Source organism: Erpetoichthys calabaricus, chromosome 12, assembly GCF_900747795.2.
Source record: "Erpetoichthys calabaricus chromosome 12, fErpCal1.3, whole genome shotgun sequence".
Classification (NCBI taxonomy): Eukaryota; Metazoa; Chordata; class Cladistia; order Polypteriformes; family Polypteridae; genus Erpetoichthys; species Erpetoichthys calabaricus.
This window is the reverse complement of record NC_041405.2, coordinates 33,494,036-33,513,710: the sequence shown is the minus strand read 5'-3', so window position 1 is coordinate 33,513,710 and position 19,675 is coordinate 33,494,036. Positions and strand designations below refer to the sequence as shown.

At 39.4% G+C, this 19,675-nt stretch overlaps 1 protein-coding gene across 1 annotated transcript in view; it reads right to left on the bottom strand.

Annotated features, from left to right (window-relative positions):
- The window catches only part of LOC114662063 (glutamate receptor ionotropic, NMDA 2B-like), a 666,325-nt gene that overhangs the window by 320,313 nt on the left and 326,337 nt on the right, over positions 1–19,675 (bottom strand). Inside the window, exon 4 of the mRNA XM_051934405.1 lies at positions 8,653–9,251. Coding sequence (XP_051790365.1) covers positions 8,653–9,251 — 599 coding nt within the window. The remainder of the gene's footprint in view (positions 1–8,652; positions 9,252–19,675) is intronic.

The window sequence follows — 19,675 nt, the reverse complement described above, 5'->3', positions numbered from 1 at the left end:
ATCATATGTACAGAAGGAGCCAGAGCTTGCATCAGCCTTTTCACAAGTGCATAGAACCTACTTTAGTAACAATGGAATCTCTTTTGTAATTTAATAATCACAGTTTTGGACATCATAAGGGAGAGACTTTATGCTTTAAGGTACATAATTTCCTGCGGTGGGCTGGCACCCTGCCCGGGGTTTGTTTCCTGCCTTGCGCCCTGTGTTGGCTGGGATTGGCTCCAGCAGACCCCCGTGACCCTGTAGTCCGGATATAGCGGATTGGATAATGGATGGATGGGTACATAATTTCAAACTCTGTAATAAATTGTATTAAAAAAATAGTTTCCTTTAAACCTTAAATGACAACATAATGCAAGCTCTGAGGGTTTTGCACGTTTTTGTGTCTAAGAAAAGACAAGTCTTTTTTTTTAATCTGGGTATTTTGCATGCGTCTATGTGCATTTTGCTTGAGTTTAAAGCTAATTGGTTGAAGGCAAATGACTGGCCCAACAAATGTTATTCCAGGAACAATAAAGTCCCTGCACTATCATACCATCCTTACTGTAAAGCAATTAAGTGTAAACTGAAAATGACATTATACATTCATAGAAGTATGAATATTACAATATCTGCATATTACAAAACTGTACATTTCAATATCTGTCAATTTTCAAACTTTAGATAAATAGTCAGAGAGGTGAGATTGCATTGGTTTGGACATGTGCAGAGGAGAGATGCTGGGTATATTGGGAGAAGGATGATGAGGATAGAGCTGCCAGGGAAGAGGAAAAGAGGAAGGCCTAAGAGAAGGTTTATGGATGTGGTGAGAGAGGACATGCGGGTGATGGGTGTGACAGAACAAGATGCAGAGGACAGAAAGATATGGAAGAAGATGATCTGCTGTTGCAACCCCTAACGGGAGCAGCTGAAAGAAGAAGAAGATAAATAGATAAAACATTACAAATGTAATAAGCACCAGCGCTTTTGACGCAAATTTGAAGATTCCTACTAATGAAAATGCGTTAGTCTTTTGGGGACACGAGTGCATCTGGTTAGAAAGATTTCAACGGATAGCAGACCATCCAGTTCAGTAACTCACTCAGTCCAGATTTAAAATGCATCTGTGCCTCATCCAGTCTTTTCTAAAAATACGGACAACTTCTCACTGCAACATTTAAAATAAGCAGCTTTCTCTGGCTCTTGCTCAACCCAACGAGTGGAGAGAAGCATTTCCAAAATCACTTATCTGATAATTCAACCTTTCTGTTTTTATGTTTTTTCAAAGAAGTCAATATCAAAAAACAGATTGTAATAAGTTCATAATACAATACTGGACAAAACCATCGATTTAGAAATATTTTGGGCAAAGATGATTTACAGTACAAGACTCAAGTCTCCCTTTAATGCCAAGTTATAAATTGTGATGCCACACTTTCTAACTTCACTCTGTTCATGAGTCTTCCAATTGGACGATTCTGAGGAATAGCAGGCTGTCACAGCTGATTTGCTGCTTGGTTGATGGGGTCAGCAATAAAAAATGTGGCTAATTTTTTTGGAAAATAGAAAACAAAATAAATGCATTAGACAAGCAGCATATTGCTTGAAATTAGCTTCTGATTCTTTTTAATTTTTATATGCAAAAATGCAGTGCAGTTTAAGGCTGACATCACAACTTGGGAAAATCAGGTAACAGAATTAGCTCTGAATTTTTTGACTGCTGGCTACCTTTGAAGAGGCGCTCACATGAAATTTCCCACTGGTAAGCTCTTATCTCTATCATACAGCAAATGATGGTAGCAAATGATTTTAACTTGTACATAGGTATGGTTGGTTATTACCTCTATAATAAAAAGGCAGAAAATGACTTTAAAATAATGGCTACAGATAAAAGGTCCACTCAGTTAGTGCGCTTATATTTTTGGTCTTCTTTTTCACAAAGAATTGCTTCCTCTATCTTTGAAACCCAGCCATCCAGAGTGACCACTGTCACACACGTGCGCATGGGTGGCAGCCAAAGGGCTTGAGTGAAGGCAGTTCTGAGGCATGCCGGGATGTGGCAGAGTGCACTGACTCTTTTCTTTTCCCTTACCTGTAGACCAGTCATGGGAGATTTCACCTGGCTCTCTTGACGTCACTTCCGGGACCGAGCCAATGGAAGAAGACCTTACCGGCTCCGGCCCCTGTGATGTCACCTCCGGGCTTGAACCAATGGCTGAAGAACATGAGCCAGATCCCTATGACCTCACTTCCTGTCTTCCCCTTTAAAAGTCTACACCTTTTCCCTATTTGTCAGTCTTGTTCCGGACTCAGTTGTATGCACATCAGTGCTCTTTATCTGATAACGACTTTGCAGCCAGGATAGCAGATTATACGGGTGGCTGCCCCAAACCTTTACCTGTGTATGTCTCATTTTTGTGACACCACATACATGCAAACACACACTGGGGACAATTTAGCAGTGCCAGTTCACCTAAGCTGTAGGCCTTTAGACTTTGGAAGGAAGACCATGTGGGCACAGGGATAATATGCAAGCTCTACACACCTGGAACAAGAACCCCAGTCTCCTTTTTGCGAGGCAGCAGCACTAACCCTGTGCCACCATGCCACCATGCCACCTTGCTAATTGTATTTTGCTGTAAATGAGCATTAAGGTATGAAATGAAGTGTGTTGTTATTTGCAACTTTTTAAATATTTGGTTACTTCTCACTGCACTCCTGCTAGTTTTGTCTTTTGCGCAAAATTTTTGTTAAGAAAGGCCATATCTAAATGTGTATGAAACATAAATGTGGGAGGTGGCAGAGTTAAAGATGTTAATATTTGCATTGGGTGTGACAAGGATGGATAGGATTAGAAATGAGTACATTAGAGGGTCACCTCAAGTTGGACGGATGGGAGACAAAGTCAGAGAGGCGAGGTTGCGTTGCTTTGGACATGTGCAGAGGAGAGATGTTGAGTATATTGGGAGAAGGATGTTAAGGATAGAGCTGCCAGGGAAGAGGAAAAGAGGAAGGCCTAAGAGAAGGTTTATGGATGTGCTGAGAGAGGACATGCAGATGATGGGTGTGACAGACCAAGATGGAGGGGTCAGAAAGATATGGAAGAAGATGATCTGCTGTGGCAACCCCTAACGGGAGCAGTCAAAAGAAGAAGATTAATATTATTGGTTGACTCTGATAAAACTGATTAAAAAATACCAAGCAGGTGTCAGATCATTGCTATTGCCCGTGTCCAGTTTAGCATTAATTTAAACTCACTTTCTTTGTTTTCTCCGTTGTGGTTCCTATATGTCTTAGATATCTAATCCAAAATGTCTAAAACTTTGCACATTTTTGATGTTTTTACCTGCAAACCTCATTGTTTATTGCTTATGGTGACCCTGAAAATAACAACACCAGTTATACAGTTTGTGCAGTCATTAAAAAAACCAGCAGGAATTACCATGCTCTTAGATTTTATAGTCAATGGCCTTACAGGACTTTCACCTTGGTACAGGGTTACAAACAGAGATATTCCCTGCTAGCAGGATGCAAAAGTGGAACCTGAAATTTATAATGTCCTATCAAACAGATACATTAGACCTGGAAATGGTCAAAGCAGCCAATGTCATAGCAAACTGATCACGAGATCTCCACAAAGGGCAGGCAGATATGACAAGTCAGTGTCTTTGTGAAGCATTCATTTAGGTAAAGCTGCGTTTTAGGGAGAACGGCAGCCTGGGAAAATGAATTTTAGCATCACAACTACTGGAAGTGATCAAGTTTGGCAAGAAAGAATTTTTTCACATACCATATGTGGACATTAATTACCTGGTCATTTTTGAGAAAATACAAGTATTCTGAACTATTACTGACCCTCCTCCATGTGACAAGTGGTCCGTGACACTGTGCTAATTTTAAATAAGTAATCACACCCCACAAACTGCACGCTCTAATCGTGTGTGGGTGGGTGTGCAAATGTGCTTCACTCTAGCGATGGATGGAGGAGTGCCTGCCTGATTGTGAAGATGTGTGTGCACGTCAGGCAGGTGCCTCATTAATTCTTCGGAAAGAGCAGTGTGTGCACACCTGTGCCCCATTAGAATGGTCAGTTTAAAAGGAGTCTACACTGGTAGAGAGGGAGGAAAAACAAAAAAACAGGATACCAAGACAGACAGACAGATAGATAGAGAGAAGCAGTGTGGGTACGAGGCAGCTCGTTCCTAGGTGGTGAAGGATCAGCGCACTAGGCTTGGATCATCCCCACTGATTAATTGTTGAGGACTGGGAATGATCAAGGTGGCATCCTACACCAGGAATCCGAGGTATGCCAGAGGTGTGAGAAGGAAGGAGGACAGTCGGCCCTGAGCAGTCTGGCCGGCACACTGTAGCGCAGCAATGGATTGTGCAGATTGTGCAAAGCACAAGGGCCTACGAGCTTGGGGGGCCCACTCAGGGTTGTATAAATTAAAAAAAAAATGAATAACTTTAATCACTTGCACAGTTCGTTGCATTAATAATTCACAGTTTCAGTGACATGTTTGCACCATCACCAGGCAAGTCCATGATGATATAACGTATTCGGCAGGCCTACAGTTTGCACTACTTTAGACTTCAGGAGTTTGGAGGCTCGGAGCCTAATCGGAGGCACAACACGTCCTAGTCCGTGTACATTCCCAAACTTGGCAACCTTTGGCATCCCATAGCAGACGTGAACGGAAGAAGTTTTGAAGGAAGTCACATGAATAATTTAAATATAGATTATTATCGTAAATAATTGTTACTTTTGTACTGATGTAATGTGAACAGTTTTCGAAATTCAAACTCGTAAATGGTAATTAGAAATTTTGTTAAACAGAAATTGCCCGATTTTCCTCACCTCGCACCCTCCACAATGCTGGAAAAAATACTGATCAATTTCGAGGAATTAAACACCATTTCCGCATTATATAAAATCCTATTAGAGTCCCTACCTTTCAAAGATCCAAGAGGACATTGGGAAGAAGATCTCTTAATCAATATATCAGAAAAGGAGTGGAAGGTAGCAAAGCAGAGAATTCACTCGAGCTCCATATGCGCAAAGCATAGAATTATTCAACTAAAAATTATATATCGAGCCCATCTGTCTCGCTTAAAACTGTCCAAAATGTTTCCAGGGCAAGATCCAACCTGCGAATGCTGCAACCAAGGTCCTGCCTCACTGGGTCACATGTTCTGGGCCTGCACCAAATTAACATCATTTTGGACCAAAATTTTTAAGTGCCTCTCAGACAGCCTTGGGGTCACAATCCCTCCTAACCCATTAACAGCTGTGTTCGGTGTTCTTCCAGACGAACTTGAAGTGGAGAAGGACAAGCAAACGGTGATTGCATTCACTACACTTTTGGCACGCAGACTTATTCTGTTAAATTGGAAGAATCCTAACTCTCCTCTGATAAGTCAGTGGGAAACCGATGTTTTATATTATTTGAAATTGGAAAAAATCTAATTCTCAGTTAGAGGATCTGTACAAAGTTTTTTCAAAACCTGGCAGGGTCTAATCAATATTATTTTAGAATAAGAGAAATAATTATTACCGCATTTAATTCCCTTCTCCATTTTTTATTTACCTATATATTTATTTCTCCCTTTCTTTTATTTATTGTTGCCTTATTAAAAAGCCTTAAGCAATTCTCCTTTGGCTTAGCTCTCCTTCTCAGGGGTGGGGTTTGATATGTCTTCAATTTTGATAGGTTATAAATTGATCTATTTGTATGGAATGATTACAATAAAAATTAATAAATAAAATATAAAAAAAAAAAAACTCGTAAATGGTAAATCATAGCAATTCTGTTGTTAAGTTATGGTCCCCGTTAGTTGGCAAACGCAGAATATTTGAACAATTTGACTCTTTTTATACTCTCGCCATATGATGCCATGTCGGCCAGTAGCAGCGGATCCGGCAAACATTATTAGAGTGGTGCTGCTAAACGTAAGGCACACCTGCAACAGGAATTGAAAACCGCTAAGCTTACCAAGATTTCTACCTTTCCCAACACTGAGCACAAGCCAGCAGTGGTAACTGAGAAAGCTGATGCAGATGAAGCGTCACAACGGTCGCAAGCAGGTTATGCAGACAGTGCAGTGAGTGAAATGGTTGCAAATGTACCAAGTCTGGAAGTAGCGATACAATGGCTTCAGATCAGGTGCTATCTGCTAAAACTACTAAAGACAAACAAGTAATATATATGACAAAGCAATCTCCTTGGAACCATTGACACCTCACTTTATGATGTCCATTTTCTCAGAACTTGTGTAAAACAGGTCGATTGTGTAGTAGTATCCTGTCAGCCGGTGTTGTCATTTTAATTTGTTACAAATTGAAATTGCTTCTTTTTATAGCACATAGACAGTTTCTACTTTCTAGTTCACGTTACATTTTAATCATCTTCCTTCGCAAAGTTGTCTTGGAAAAGTAAGCGGGTCACATTTTAATGTACTACTACTACCCACACCTCCCACATTCCATTCCCACAATTTACTTTATTTTTGCTAACTTACAGCTACTGTAATAAAGCGATTAATAAAGTTATTACAAATTCCATTTAGAGAGCCAGTTTGTTTGTCACCAGCATGGGATCCGATAGTGTCACGGACAATACTGTCCTGCCGGCCCCTAGGATCTAGTTATGAATAAACTACTAACAGTTATACTAAAGAGGAGGAGCCCACCTCAGGGCGCTGCACAGGGGCCTTCAGCAAGCTAGCTAGCTAAGGCAGCTAAGACAGGGGTCGGGTAATGATGACCGCGGCTGCTTATGTCTTTGCCAGCCGAGCAAGCAGTGGGTGAGCTGGGGAGACGAAAATGGAGTGGTGCTGGACTCGTCTGACAGAATATGAAGGACTCAATGGCAGTTGGTTTTAATCTGGATTTGAAATAGATGGACCATCACTGGTTTTTATGGATTATTTATTTATGAAAACTGTTTTGATTGACTTTGCTTTAGTAAAAGCACTGGTCACTTTGCACCTACCTCTTGCTATGTGTGAGTGTCCTTATTTGTTGGGCTTGTCCCTCAGGTATGTTATCAGTGGTACCACCAGAAGGACCAGGTAGCATGGAGCTGACCTGCAATGTCACACTCTGTTATGTTTTTTTATCTTGGCTGCCTGCTATGCCACATGATACTACTGCTACATTGCCAAGCTATTACTCCTGCTAATAGTAAGTGACACTAGTCTTTTAAACAAAATGCCCAGTATGTCCTTATATTTTATATAATAACAAACATGGAGTGTATGGCCAGTCCTTCATATTTTTAGAACAGTGACTTTCACTGTGACTTTATCTATTAAAACCAATTACAGACCTCCCAGGGGTTTACTAACTGCTATGCTGTTAAATGGATTTTTTGCTTTCCTCTCCTCGTGCTGTCAACTGGCTGTCCCTAATTATACTTTTGTTATATTTTCATAATTGTATGTTAATCTAACTGCAATTTACTCAGGTTCACTATATGTGTTTATGCATCCATGTAAATGATGTAAGGTTTAATTATAGTGATGAGTGAACCCTTCAGAGTTTGCATCGATGTGAGTTTGGAGAAATCACAGAAATGTTTGAAAAAGTCTGCCAACTATGATGGACGGATTATGGCCCTGAAATATGTGCTCTGAGCTTTGAGGCAGGAGTGCTAACCACTGTGTCATCATGCTTCAAACCACAAAAGACGCAAATGGAACAAATACCACAAAAAAATAATGCAACATCCACAAAGTAGCAATAAGTCGATAAAATATAGCTCATTGAGCTCACAGCGTTCCAGTGTGGGACGGGCTCATTCCATTGTTAAGATGCAGCTCTGGGCACAGCTAGAAGATCTGCTTGGTTTCTGATTTATCTGTGCAGATACATTCATCAAGAGAAAATGTCTTGTAAATAGTAATGCATTTTTTGTTTTTTATTATTTCATTGTGTGTGTTCTATGTTATCTGATAAGAGGGGGCGGTAGGGAGTGCTTCTTTAAGGCTTGTTTTTGGGACAGCTAGGCACAAGGTTAATTTGCTTGGCTCAATGCTATAAACTCAGTGACAGTACCCCTACTTTTCTTATTATGGTCAACAAATGTACCCCTCAGATAAAAATACTACAAGTTTTCATTTATTTATTTATTATTGAAACAGCCACGAGTGGAAGAGCGGAGTTTCCTCTTTAGAGACACGGGAAATTATGTGCACTGTCAAGCACAATAAGACATATATTTTGATTTGCTTGTGTGCATGCAACCCAGCTACAGCAACGTTGGCAATATTTATTCAAAAATAATGGCATATGCCATAAAATGCTTCCATTTTTATAGCTTTCATTTTCTATCATAGATACAGAGGGAGCCAGAGCTTGCACCAGCCTTTTCACAAGTGCACAGAACCTACTTTAGTAACAATGGAATCACTTTAGTAATTTAATTATCACAGTTTTGGACATCATAAGGGAGAGACTTTATGCTCTAAGGTACACAATTTCAAGCTCTGTAATAAATTGTGTTAAAAAAATTTGTTTCCTTTAAACCTTAAATGACAAAAACGTGATATGCAAACTCTGAGGATTTTGCAAGTTTTTGTGCAAAATCAAACAAAAACAAAACAAAAATCGAAAGCGTTAAGGTTTAACTTTAAATTGTTTATATCAGCAACTTGCTTATCGGTTTGTCTTACCTGTTGAGCATACTTGACTGGTAAGCCATCTTATCCTGGGCATTATAACAGCTTGTAATGGGTTCTGGAATAAAGCCATGGTCAATCCGCATGGTGGACGCTGCTGTGGTGATGACTGCAATTCCATCTCGAACTCGGTCATGCAGGCTGTAATCCCATTCATCGTAGGACACAGAGATTAGTCCAGTTGGGAATTCAGAAGGAACATTATCAGAATCCCCAGTCACTAAACTAGGCACAATCCAGGTGTACCCATAGCCAGTCAAACCCACTGAATGGGCCACTTCAAAAATGTAGGTGGACTCCTCCTTTGTGCAGTAGAGAAGAATCACAGGACTCTGAAGTTTCTTCAACTGGTTTTGAATCTTTGAATCTCCATCATCCAAGGACATGTCTAACAGAATGACCTCTTCAAGCTCCCAACCCACAAAGCTGTTTTCAATTGTGCTGCGTACCTTGTTGACAAAGTCTTGGTACCCAGGGAAATATGTGGTGACAATAGAAAAGATGTACCAATCATATTCCTCCATTATGTTTAGCATAACTGAAGCCTGTTGTTCAATTGAAGGACCAAACTGAAAAAACATGGAATGATCATCCTGTGAAGGAAAAAAAAAAGAAAACTGCTCAAAACGATGAATCAATTGCCATTGACAAATCTACAAATTTTCCTTCACAAGCAATACCTATTATGTCAAAAATAAAAAGAGCAATATTTTACATTCCATCCTCTTGAAATATAAAATTGCACTGCCAACCAGATATACTCAAGATGAGCAAATGCATGATAAAAAGCATTAATTAACTGTCAATTTTCAAATGATAGGTTTCTTTTGTCAAATGAAGCCACAATTTCAAAACTGGCAAAATTATTTTATAAGTGTGCAGACACACAATGTACAGAACAGAAAATGTTCTTCACGGTGACCCTCATCAGGAAAAATTGATATGAAGATGAGATGAGATGATGAAATGTTATTTTCTGTTTAGAGCTATATGTTACTAAGGTAACTAGTTATAATATAGAGAAAAGACATACAGGATATCATTTAATTAATAAATAAATAAATGAAAAACATTAAACTAAAGTGCAAATTAAGAAAACGAACCTAAATGCCTAAATACAGGCCAGCATAGAATCTCTCTGAATAATTCCAAACTGAATCCATAGTAATGCACTAGTCGGGTAATTTGCAATTGTGATGTCACTTCTTTAATTTAACTAGGGGGCTCTGCCCCCTGCTTGCTTTGCTTGCCCACCCCTGGGTTTGGTTAACCAGATATACAATTTTAAGAGGTTGTTATTTTTATGGGAATTGTTACATATGCATTATTTTCACTTTTACTTTAAAACATTAGTAAAAACAATATTTGGAATTAACTTTTCTTCAAGATCGTGTTGAATTTTGATTCCGTGTTTGGATTTTCATCGTGACAACGAAACATATAACTGCCTGTGAGTGAATATCGTTTCTTTCTCTCTCTAATAAATAAAATGACCTTTCTCGAATGTTTGTCTGTGCTCTTTCTTCTTCGCTTTGTTGTTGACGTGTCATCTAGAATGTATTAAATTATTGTCCTGATAAAATTTATGAGAGTTGAGAGTGCAGAAAGTGTGTCTGCCAAAAGCATTCACCATGACTGAGATTAGATGACCATGGTCTTGTTTGAAAATAGTTGTAAGTAGGGCGTGACTTGAATGAATCTCATGGTAAAAGTCTCCGTCTCACAGGACTTCATACCGTGCCAACATATTTAGAATCTTTTAATTCTCGCTGGCAACACGAATTAGACGATCTACAAGTCTCCGACTTAAAGTTTAAATCCGAACAACATATTTGATCTCTTTTTGCTCTTCCGTTATTTCACCGAGTAATAATTTCCGTTTGTTTGCCCTAAAGTGATCTTTCCTATCTTTTTTTTGAGACTTTCGAATTTTCATACTTCCATTATCCCTAACGTGTACCGTGCCAACATTTTTGAATTCTTTACGACGTTCTACTTTGTCATCTACTCTTTGTCCTTTATTTCCGGCTCTGGCCGTGGACTCGTCTTGCAGGACGTATAAGTGTCTCTCCGAGAAAATCACATCTCATCTTCTTCCAAGATTTTTTTTTATAATAGAGAAAAATGCGTTTACAGCTCACATTAATTTTTCTATCCTGATAAAAAAAAATGCCAGTTTAAAAAGAATAAAATCATTTAGGCATCTCCCTTTCAAAATAAGGATATTTATATACGGACATGTTCATGTTTTGGTTTTAAATCGGTAGAAACACACACACACAAAGTAAGGCACTGACCCATTAGAAGTAGCACATATTTATTACTGGTTAAGGAGTCTGAGATGCCAAAAAACTTCACAACATAAAAAGAGAATGAGTCGTGTAGCTGTCAATAGCTGCCTGAATTTGCTCTGCCATGACAGGGAGGTCAGAGGCAGAGGATAAATATCAGTGAATCAATTTTATTTACATAGTGCCTTATTTGTCCAAAGTTGCCACAAGGCTGCTTAAGATAAAACTCCACCAGGGTAGAGAAAAACAGTGCAATGCAAAGGGTGTAGCCTATGATGTGTGTGTGTGTCTGTATTCATTATGTAAAAAGGATTTCACAGAAAAAAGATATATGTAATAATATATATACTGTATACATCATATATATATACAGTATAAAATACATACAACATAATCCAATTCAATATTTTTCATTTCAGTTCAATTTATTTTTGTACAGCACTTTTCACTAAGCACAGGCTTCGCGTGCCTGCACAAATTTACAACTTCCAGGCACTTACAGTGAATTGCTGAAGCTTATAACATTAATATACATGAATTCTCAAACTATTTAAAACACACAGTAATACTGGAAACTGTCACTACTACCACCTGGACATCAGGAAAATGCAATGTAATTTCTATAAAAGTTAAGAATTTTTCTTCTTCGGATAATAGGAAAGCTAAGTGAGGAAGTTACTTCTCTGTGTTGCAGACCTGATCCGACTCATGCCAAATCACGATGGCCACTCAAAATATTATTTTTATTTAAATTTAGATTCTACCTAACAGGTTAACCAAAATAAGTGTTTCTTTTGGTATCATTATGAAATACAGTTATTTGTTCTGCAAAGAGCTTTGTGATAGAAGGCCCAAAGTTGATTGATGGCTTGCTGGGTTGATGCAGAAGGTAGCACTGTGCTGTGGTTAATTTATCAAATGGATGTCTACTGGTCCCGGGACTCAGTTTTACCTTTCTAAATTCACTGATGACCCACAAATTGCATGTGAAGAGTGGGGCTGGGGGTTCAAGGTGGGAGGGACGTCCCCTTAGTAAAGTGAGCACAGTTAGAAAAGGGGAAAAAAAAAATCATGCAGCGCTGTCAATCGCTTCATTGGAGCAGTGGGTAAGGGTCACAATGGCAACCCAACGATTGTGGATGCGAAAGGCCAGTTTGCTGTATATGCAGTGTGCATAAGCTCTTAGAGCTAGAATCAGTTTCTTCTCAATGTCCATGGACTTTCTGTTAGGTTAACTGGTGACTCTAACTTAATGCAGCTATATGACTGTTTGAAAACCATTTTAGTTAGTCAATGTTCCCTTTTGCTTTCTTGTTCCTGTTCTGTTACAAGCTCATAAATAATTGCTCGCAAACATTATTTGTATCTTTGTTAACAGTAAAAAATAAAAAAGAAAGAAATAAAGATGAACATTCCACAGACCCAAAAGAAATACATTTTTAAATCTGTAGACATTTGTGCACTTTCACATACTTGGCCATACACTTTAGATAACATTTTACATTAAGCAAAAAACATCAAAATGTCTGTAGTATATCTAGAATATCTGCTGGAGTCATTTCCATCAAAAATATATTGTAGCCTCTATTATCTGCAATGCATGTATTTTATGTGACATTTAAATGCATTATTTCATGACCTATACAATACTTTACCAGCGTGTAAAAAGCATACATGAAGACTTTGATTATTTAACACTTATTAGTTTTCCTAATGCAGGTTTCCTTAAAAGAATATTTGGGGAAAAGGAAAGTGAAAAGAACCTTCAGCCCTTATAGTAATACAAAAGGAATCTGTTAACTAGTGACGTTGCTTTAATTGCAGACAATTTGCTAAAATCTTACCGAAAGGATGTTTGTTTCACCAATAATTACTACAGATTTATTTTCCACTTTGACTACAAGATCTTCACTTGTGTCTTTTATACTCTTCTGGTAACTGGTAACATCCATCCATTATCCAACCCGCTATATCCGAACTACAGGGTCACAGGAGCCAATCCCCGCCAACACAGGGCACAAGGCAAGAAACAAACCCCAGGCAGGGTACTAGCCCAACACAGGGCACACACACAAACACACACTAGGGACAATGCATGTCTTTGGACTGTGGGAGGAAACCCATGCAGACACGGGGAGAACATGCAGACTCCACGCAGGGAGGACCCGGAAAGTGAACCCAGGTCTCCTAACTGTGAGGCAGCAGCGCTACCCACTGTGCCACCATGCCGGTAACTCACTGAAAGTGTAAAAGCACTATTTGATAATGTAAGGAAACCACTCATTATATAACATTTTAAAAGAACTTTACCCCTTTTTTTATATGTTTGAAGGCACATTCACTTTAATAAAGTGCACACAGAAAGCTTCCGACTGTTGTCGATTTGCTTTTAACGGTGTGGTGAGTTTGTGTTCTCGAGTGGAGATGCATGCTTGTAGTCTGACAGCTGCATCCCGACGTTTAACTCGTGCACCCATCGCATTTACGAATTGCAGTGCTTTTACTGGTGGGTGAGCAGGGCAGGTGCCGACTAGGTGTGTGAACGTGAAGCGCGACACGCATAAAGGGTGTAAAGAGACGGGTATTAGATTCTGGTTGGGTGATATTTTGATTCGGATAAAGCCAGTTTATTTGCTAGATCAAGAGAAGGTCAGGTACCCTCACTTCAGTCAGGGCAGGACTTAAGCTGCTGCAGGGCGGTTTACATGCAGGGAAAGGGCCATTAGTCACTCCTGGTTTGCCAGGGTGACAGGGATTTTTTTTGTTCCTTTAATTTCAAGGGATGATTACTTCGAACCATTTAAGAAGGGATTTTTTTTTCTTTTTGGGATGGGGTTTCTTTTTTTTGGATGTGTGCCTTATAGTGATTGGAAAATTGTTATTACAGTTTATTATTTTCTTCATTAAAGTATTTTTTACAATTTTTGAAATTGTTTTTATTGAACACTGACTTGTTTGCAAGAATTACACATTTTTGATTACTGCATCGGAGGCGTCTACAATGACTCTTGGACAGTGGCGTAGCTAGGGGGACATCTGTCCCCGGGCGCAGCATCCAAGGGGCGCCAAATTGATGTTACAAAATTTTAGAATGAAATGCTTTCCATTCTTAAATGCACTAAAAAGTAAATAAAAAACATACCCGACAGACAATAATTTATCCCCTCCACTACTCTAACATGCTTGACTCCCACCCAGAAACATTTTTGACGTTATTAAACAGGTCGCACGACTGACATGAGGCATTAGTGTATCATTGTCTAAGTTGTTGCAAATGCCATTTCTGTGTGCCAAGTGATTTGTGTTTATGTGTTTGATAGAAAATTGATTGGGCTGTGGTGAAGTATTCTAGTAGATGGCTGCAAAAGTCTACACGTTTCCCCATCATATTTTCATACGAATAAATTGTAAGTAATGCAGTTTTTATAAATATATAATTATTTTGCTTTATAATTTGCTATATACTTTCTTTAAAATCATTTTTAAATGTGGAAAACAAATTTTTTCTTACAAAAACTAATGACGGATTTAGATTTTAAAGAACACGAGGCGGCGTTATCATTTTCGGAGACTTTTTATTTATTAAATTATACAAACATGTACAAACAGTTGACTTTTTAATTACAATAAAATAATCATAGTGGTATCTATTTTTTTTCAATGTTTCAGACAACATAGTTTAATACATAGTTAATGTATTATTTAATTAATAGCTAAATACATCCATTTTCCAACCCGCTGAATCCGAACACAGGGTCACGGGGGTCTGCTGGAGCCAATCCCAGACAACACAGGGCAGGAACCAATCCCGGGCAGGGTGCCAACCCACCACAGGACACACACAAACACACCCGGGCCAATTTAGAATCGCCAATCCCCCTAACCTGCATGGCTTTGGACTGTGGGAGGAAACCGGAGTGCACGGAGGAAACCCACGCAGACACAGGGAGAACATGCAAACTCCACGCAGGGAGGACCCGGGAAGTGAACCCAGGTCCCCAGGTCTCCCAACTGCGAGACAGCAGCGCTACCCACTGCGCCACCCTAGTTAAATGCATTTCTTTTTAATTTTCTTTCCCTTCCCCATTGCATTTTGGCAAACAGGAGGGGTCGCGAAATCTTCAGTTGTCCCCGGGCACTGAAAACACTAGCTACGCCTCTACTCTTGGACCTGATTCTCTGTGTCCTTGAGATCCTGATAAATGCTTTATATTTCATACAACATTTCCTGTGTAGAATTATCCATTGCATCTTGACTGGATTACTGCAATTAAAATGGCATCAGGTTAATCCTGAAGAAAAGTATTAACAAAGTTTAAAATGACACTGCTAGATTTGTGGCAAGGATCAAAACTAATGAACCCATCACTCCTCTACTGGCTCCAGTGTATTGGCTTCACATATGACATTATATTACATTACAATCTCCTTTACTGAATTTCAAAATCTGTTCACTTCTACAAATCTCCATGCTCAATATAGTGACACATTAAAGTGAAGATTTCTGTTTATTATTATGCAAAACATACACTTTTATGCAGTGTTATACAGAGGGAGAGGATTATTTGTATTGTTTTTATATTCTCTTTCTAGTCTAGTTTGCGTTGCCTTTTTATGACATGGAAACTAAATTCATGGAAAGGACATATTACAAGAAAAGGTCACCTAGGTTGATTATTATTCATGGCAGCTTTTTATTATTTGTACTGTCAAATATCCAAAAGTGTGAAATAGAATAGACATAGCCTGGATAAAAGGCACAGAACTGACTACTGTTTATTTAAGCCTGTTAGGCTAGTGAAAGGATCCACCACACATCTTCTTCTTTAGGTTGCTCCCATTAGGGGTTGCCACAGCAGATCATCTTCTTCCATTCCTTCCTGTGTTTTTTATCTTGTTCTGTCACACCCGTCACCTGCATGTCCTCTCTCTCACCACATCCATAAATCTTCTCTTAGGTCTTCCTGTTTTCCTCTTGCCTGGCAGCTCTATCTTTAATATCCTTCTCCCAATATACCCAGCATCTCTCCTCTGCACATGTCTAAACCAACGCAATCTCGCCTCTCTGACTTTGTCTCCCAACCGTCCAACTTGAGCTGACCCTCTAATGTCCTCATTTCTAATCCTGTCCATCCTCGTCACACCCAATACAAATCTTAGCATCTTTAACTCTGCCACCTCCAGCTCTGTCTCCTGCTTTCTGGTCAGTGCCACTGTAACCACCACAAATCATTGGGTATAAATAGTTTGTTTTAACCAAACATATATTTTTATGCAAATGCATACTGTTTTCTAGCTCTAATGTCATTTGCTTGTAAAACAATAAAAATGTATTTAGACATTTCCTGCCGATAATCAGCACTAGAAGCATATAGGCTCAGACAGACAATTGTACCCCAATACAGTACAGTAGTTCATAGAGCACAATGTTAAAGCTTAACTAATGATCTAATATATCACGATCTACTGAGATCTCAAACACACATGCCTGTGAATGTGGTGTATATTTGCAGCGTACAAAGAAACACCTTGACAAAAACCACAGCACTGCAGACTCTAATCTCATTGTGCATAAAATTTCATGTTTAAATTTGAGCACTTTGAAGGAGTCATGGTTCTACTTAACTTTCAATTTTATTACTGGGCAGCAAATATACAAGCATAAAAACCTGGACACAAATAGATGAACATACACAGGCTTGGTCCGCAATAGAAATAAAATCCTGCAGTACTTCTTTATATTCCTTGCTTTGTACCCCAATAAATACAAGTATATACTAAGAACCCAATTGTGCTTCACTCACTCAGAATATGGAACCAATGTAGGAAATATTTTATGATAGAGAAGCTTTTATCGGTGGCACCTCTGCACGAGAACCACCTTTTTCCACCCTCTCTCAAACATATGCAGTTTTTAATGTCTGTAAAATATTTGGGATTAAAACACTTAGAGATCTATACATAGACAACATCTTTGCATCCTACGAACAATTACACTTCAGATTTAACTTTCCAGCAATACATTTCTTTCACTACCTTCAAATTCGAAACTTTGTTAAACAGAACCTGCCTAATTTTCCTCACCTCCCACCTACCTCTATACTGGAAGAAATATTGCTCAGTCTCGAGGACTCGGACAGCATTTCTTCAATATATAAAACCATTTTACAGTCCCTCCCTTTCAAAAATCCAAGTGAACAATGGGAAAGGATCTCGTACTTAATATCTCAGAAAAGGAGTGGAAGGTAGCAATGCAGAGAATTCACTCGAGCTCCATGTGCGCAAAGCATACAATTATTCAACTTAAAATTATATATGGAGCACATCTGTCTCATTTAAAATTGTCCAAAACGTTTCCAGGGCTAGATCCAACCTGCGAACATTGCAATCAAGTTCCAGCCTCATTGGACCACATGTTCTGGGCCTGCACACAAATTAACATCATTTTGGACCAAAATCTTTAAAGGCCTTTCAGACAGCCTTGGTGTCACAATCCCTCCTAACCCATTAACAGTTGTGTTCGGTGTTCTTCCAGATGGGCTTAAAGTGGAGAAAGACAAACAAAAGGTGATTGCCTTGCCTACACTAATGGCACTTATTTACTTATTTTGCTCAACTAGAAGAATCCTAACTCTCCTCTTTTACATCAGTGGGTAACTGATGTTTTATATTATTTGAAATTGGAAAAAATCAAATTCACACTTAAAGGATCTGTGCAGAACTTTTTCAAAACCTGGCAGGATCTAATCAATAACATTTTAGAATAAGCTTTTAAATTGAGGAAGCAGTTTCTCTCTCCTCTTTTACTCCATTTATCTCTATTTGTTTATTATTTTATCTATTCATTTGTCTTTACTAGCTTTAAGTTTTACTCTGCTGGCCTAGCTCTCTTTCTCAGGGGTGGGGGTTGATTTGCTTAGCATTTGTTTCTTCCATCCATCCATTTTCCAACCCGCTGAATCCGAACACTGGGTCACGGGGGTCTGCTGGAGCCAATCCCAGCCAACACAGGGCACAAGGCAGGAACCAATCCCGGGCAGGGTGCCAACCCACCGCAGGACACACACAAACACACCCACACACCAAGCACACACTAGGGCCAATTTAGAATCGCCAATCCACCTAACCTGCATGTCTTTGGACTGTGGGAGGAAACCGAAGCGCCCGGAGGAAACCCACGCAGACACGGGGAGAACATGCAAACTCCACGCAGGGAGGACCCGGGAAGCGAACCCAGGTCCCCAGATCTCCCAACTGCGAGGCAGCAGCGCTACCCACTGTGCCACCGTGCCGCCCCATTTGTCCATCCATCCATCCATTTTCCAACCCGCTGAATCCGAACACAGGGTCACGGGGGTCTGCTGGAGCCAATCCCAGCCAACACAGGGCACAAGGCAGGAACCAATCCCGGGCAGGGTGCCAACCCACCGCAGGACACACACAAACACACCCACACACCAAGCACACACACTAGGGCCAATTTAGAATCGCCAATCCACCCAACCTGCATGTCTTTGGACTGTGGGAGGAAACCGGAGCGCCCGGAGGAAACCCACGCAGACACGGGGAGAACATGCAAACTCCACGCAGGGAGGACCCGGGAAGCGAACCCGGGTCCCCAGGTCTCCCAACTGCGAGGCAGCAGCGCTACCCACTGTGCCACCGTGCCGCCCACCCCATTTGTTTCTTTTTTTTTTTTTTTGAAAACTTGAGTTATGTGTATGGCGTGTTATTTGATTGTAAAAAAAATCAATAAAATTTAAAAACAAACAAACAAATAAATAAATAAATTTGAGCATTTTGTGTTGGTGGAGTTTTTTTCTTACATTTAGTTAGTTCAAATTTTTAGGAAGTGCCCATGTACCACACAAGTATAAAACCGTGCAAAAATGCCTTTAGTGCAACATGAGCATGCAAAGTGATCAGTTTGAAAGTGCAACATTACAAATTGTATCAGCATGTGAGATGCTTGCATGCGTTAAGTGGATAACACGGTGCCTTACTAAAATGCTTTTAATGCTTGCATTTCCCCCATTGCCAAAGGACACAGCATTACTAACACACTTGACATCAAATCTATTGACTGCTGGCGGTGTGCTTTGCTAGCTGAATGCTGATTGGGCCAGGCCTTCTAGAAGCAGTATGCTGTTTTGATTTTGCCAGCTTCACGTAAACTGTAAAATGCTACAGAAACCTGTATGACTTCTTCATAAGAAAATTCTTACAACGGTTATGTAATTGGAAGCTTAAGCAGCCTATCAATATATTTCAAAATTAATTTTAAAAAATGCATTTTCACACACACTTAAACCAATTTAGGGTTTGGAGAGAGCAGAATATCCAGGCAACATAGCGTAATAGGCAGGAACCAGCCCTAGACAGGGCTCAGGCTCAAGGGGCCAATCTACAGTTACCTGCATGAGAAAGATTTCACTAAAATGAACATCCTCAAATCAAGATTTTTAAAAATAACTTGTTCATTTTCTTCCCACATTTTATTCATTTTTAAATAACACGCTTCAGTTATATTAAAATGGCCTTCTATTATATTTAAAATATAATTGGAGATCTTTTGAAACAGACAATGAGTTCAATACAAATAAAGTGTGGAAAATCAGAAAAAAACACATTTATGATAACTTGAAATGGACAGGAAGTGATTTTGAGATATCTTAAAAGATATTAGAGATCTCTAAACAAAACACACTTAATCCAATTCAGCTTTT